A 3,924-nucleotide genomic window follows, 5' to 3' on the forward strand; every position below is an offset into this window, starting at 1 on the left:
CAGCTATTTCAGACACCCTAACCCTAACCCTAACATGCAGTGGATGACTTTCTGAACATCCAAGAAAGGGAGTTCTATAAAAGAGACATTGAGGCCCTTAAACACCGCTGGCAAAAGTGTGTAGATACTGAAGGGGATTATGTTGAACAATAATACAATATGTCTGGCAAAATTCAAATCCTTCAATATGAGGCTCACAACTTATCAATCAGCCCTCGTTTGTTATATGTCCTAAGCCCCCTCCCCCATGTACACGTGTATAGTGACCATATCTGGTACATATACATACTCCACACTACACGTGTACATTAACACACGTGTATACTTATATAGCACAAAAAATATCCAAAGTCTTCTATTCACCTTTAATAAAGACCATTACCAGCACGGCTATTTACCTGTGTTTACTTTGACTATTACATACACAATAAGGTGTAATGAATTCTGTAGCGGTAAGCCTATCCCAACAATACAAGGCTTTAGGATAGTAATTGTGTTGTTGCTTAGGGTTGTAAACCAATGGCCCGACTACAAATCTAGTTCTTACAATCTCGCAGGCTAAGACACGAATCTCCCCTGCCTTAATAAGACTACCACCAGACAGTTCCAATGGAGCGAGACGGTCTGTCATAAGGAGGCCTCAATATTGAAACATATATTTACTAACGGTGTTTAATACTGACAACACACCTGTTTACCTGAGAGCGGCTATAAACGAGAAATTGATTTTTGTAGTCCTTGACACCAAGTGAAGCTACGTTGATATCAATGTGTATGTGGACTACGTAAAACAGACAGAAGATCGGTGATTAATATTTAATTCACCCGTCCTTACACGGAGATATACAGTTAATGTAAAGTGTAGTGTTGGGACAAAATGGTCGCCATATTTTTATAGAAAAGTCTGTGATCGGTTGAACAGGACAGGGATATACTCGCATGTAGATAACAACTCGCCGTCTTTCTATAGGATACCCGTCATTATTCCTACAAAATGGCGACGCCTGATGAAACGAAGTACGGATTCGGTATTTCCATTGCCGTTATTGCGGTTCTAACACTTGTCTTCAATGTGTTGTTTCTCTTCGTATTTTTTCGACGAAAGCGAATGAGGATTCCGGCCAAATATTTTGTGGCGAACCTAGCCTTCGTGGATATTTTAGGGGCCGGATTCTGGACATCGTTCAGTGTGCTAGCTGTATTGGATGACGGCTGGAGCCTGTCATTCGACATTTGTAAACTACAACAGTTCTTTGCTAACTTTTGTATCCTCATAAACATGCACACGTTATTATTTCTTGCTTTTGAAAGGGCTTTGATGATCTACAAACCCTCCCGCCATTTTGAAATATTTCAAAGGCTCGTTATGATCATTGCTATCGCTGCCCTTTGGACATTTGATGTGATCTTGTCGCTGTTTCCAGTCTCGGGTTGGGGGGAAGTGGCTTATTTCACCAACCAGTACCAATGTGCTATGAACTACGACGAAAACGTCCGACAAATGCACTTTTCGACTGCGATCACATTCGGAATACCTATTGTTTTTCTGGCATTGTGTTACGTATTGATTTTCATTCGTATTAAAAAGTTGCGTGAAAATATGTCACCAGAAGGTGCCATGACACTCGAAGTGAATGACGTAGCTTCCGGTGATACGTATTCAGCAAGACTCAAACGCCAACAGCTGAAGTTCCAGGATGCCGGTAGGAAACGGAAGAAGCCAACTATTGGTAAGGTGGTACGTTATACCGAGGACGGATACGAAAGCAACGAATCTTCTACTGACGAGGAAGATGAAAAAGAAAACATAACAAAGAAACCTGAACCGGAAGGAATGAAACGAGTGTACTATTTGTCAAAGAGAGACTACGAGCTAGTGAAGACGTACTTGATAACCACCTTTGTCGTGATCTTGCTGTGGTACCCCCACATCATCATCACCTACGTCGATCTCTATGAAAGGAATGTCGTCATTTCCGCTAACGTCATCCGGGTTCTCGTATGGATGACCCATGCCGCGGCCTTTGTCAAACCAATCATATATTTTCTCCATAACACAAACATGCGCATGCATCTCAAAAAGTCGTTTTGTAAGCGTGACAAGTACAAACGAATTAGTAAGAAATCCGACAAGTATGCCGGAAATGATGATGAAAATGGAGAAGCACAGACGGGCCCTGAACCGGAAGCTTAAGAACACCAGTGACATTTTGAGCGATATGTTGATTCGATAAAGAGCCGGTCTCTTATGTTGTAGGTTTCAATAGCTGCTTAGTAGTTAGTGTATCTGGTGTATTTGCCCAACACTTCAACATTGTGTTGAGGATTTATTATGGTCTATATACTATTCATAGACTCGTGTATTATTATAACAAACAGTGAGACTAAGCTTACGTAATCACCGCAGAATTTTTGAATGGTGGATTATCATGCCCCTGTGGTCATCAGGATGGATTATCATGCCTCTGTGGTCATCAGGGTGGATTATCATTCCCCTGTGATCATCAGGGTGAATTATCATGCCCCTGTGGTCATCAGGGTGGATAATCATGCCCTGTGGTCATCAGGATGGATTATCATGCCTCTGTGGTCATCAGGGTGGATTATCATTCCCCTGTGATCATCAGGGTGAATTATCATGCCTCTGTGGTCATCAGGGTGGATAATCATGCCCTGTGGTCATCAGGATGGATTATCATGCCCTGTGGTCATCAAGGTGGATTATCATTTCCCTGCTATCATCAGGGTGGATAATCATGCCTCTGTTGTCATCAGGATGGATAATCATGCCTCTGTGGTCACCAGGGTGGATTATCGTGTCCTGTGGTCATCAATGTGGACCATCATGCCCTTGTGGTCATCAGGGTGGATTATCATTCCCATGTGGTCACCAGTGTAGATTATCGTGCCACTGTGGTCATCAAGGTGGGTGATCATTCCCCTGTGGTCACCAGTGTAGGTTATCGTGCCACTGTGGCCATCAGAGTGGGTTATCATACCCCTGTGGCCATCAGGGTGGGTTATCATTCCCCTGTGGCCATCAGGGTGGGTTATCATGCCCCTGTGGCCATCAGGGTGGGTTATCATTCCCCTGTGGCCATCAGAGTGGGTTATCATGCCCCTGTGGCCATCAGGGTGGGTTATCATGCCCCTGTGGCCATCAGGGTGGGTTATCATTCCCCTGTGGCCATCAGGGTGGGTTATCATTACCCTGTGGTCATCAAGGTGGATTATCGTGTCCCTGTGGTCATCAGGATGGATTAGCATGCCCCTGTGGCCATTAGAAAGTACGTAGTGCATGTTCCTGTAGATCAGTTTTCCATGCCTGCTTGTAATAATCATATGTTGATGTAACGCTAAATGTATGTATCTCTCGTGGTAGGTAAAGCTGAAACAATCTATATCCTACTATCAATAAAACCAGGATCCATATTATCTATCAAGATGGTTCAGGCCAGACTTCAAGTTATCTCGCAATTTAGATAAGAACTAGCCTTCATGTTGTCTCTCAAGACACGAGCTCCCAAGACTACTAACACTTTCCTCTCTCGAGAGGTGAGTACTTCTGTGATATAAGGGTGGGGTGGTAATTTTGTTTACTTTTTTGTCATTTACATTTATGCAGGTCATAATATTGTTAATAACATTTCCACGATAACGTTTGAATACTTTTTAGATTTTTTTTTATAAATAAATATCTTTGATTTAAAAAGTACAGTGGTGGTGTTTGTATTGAATATGCATTATAGATCATTACTCCCACATTACACAAGAAACAATGTAGAGGGAAAGGATTAGAGAGAAACAGCTTTGGTCGAAGTGGTGTGTACATAAAGGGGAGTAACTCGTGTTATCCTCTGATAATCTCAACACAGGTACATGAAGTGCATTAATATAAAAGCCACATACTCCCAAAGAAATGTT

The 3,924-nt window shown here is 42.4% G+C and overlaps 1 protein-coding gene across 1 annotated transcript; it reads left to right on the forward strand.

Annotated features, from left to right (window-relative positions):
• Positions 1-576: 576 nt before the first annotated feature.
• Positions 577-3,717, forward strand: LOC117324259 (melanopsin-B-like). The gene has a single exon (XM_033880031.1). It carries the CDS (start codon positions 995-997, stop codon positions 2,192-2,194), a length of 1,200 nt encoding a protein of 399 aa, XP_033735922.1. The 5' UTR covers positions 577-994; the 3' UTR covers positions 2,195-3,717.
• The last annotated feature ends 207 nt before the right edge of the window (positions 3,718-3,924 follow it).

This window comes from Pecten maximus, chromosome 3, assembly GCF_902652985.1.
Source record: "Pecten maximus chromosome 3, xPecMax1.1, whole genome shotgun sequence".
Lineage (NCBI taxonomy): Eukaryota > Metazoa > Mollusca > Bivalvia > Pectinida > Pectinidae > Pecten > Pecten maximus.

Bases quoted from the DNA above. Each gene is read 5' to 3' on its own strand.
- LOC117324259 (XM_033880031.1), top strand. From the start codon at position 995: ATGGCGACGCCTGATGAAACGAAGTACGGATTCGGTATTTCCATTGCC.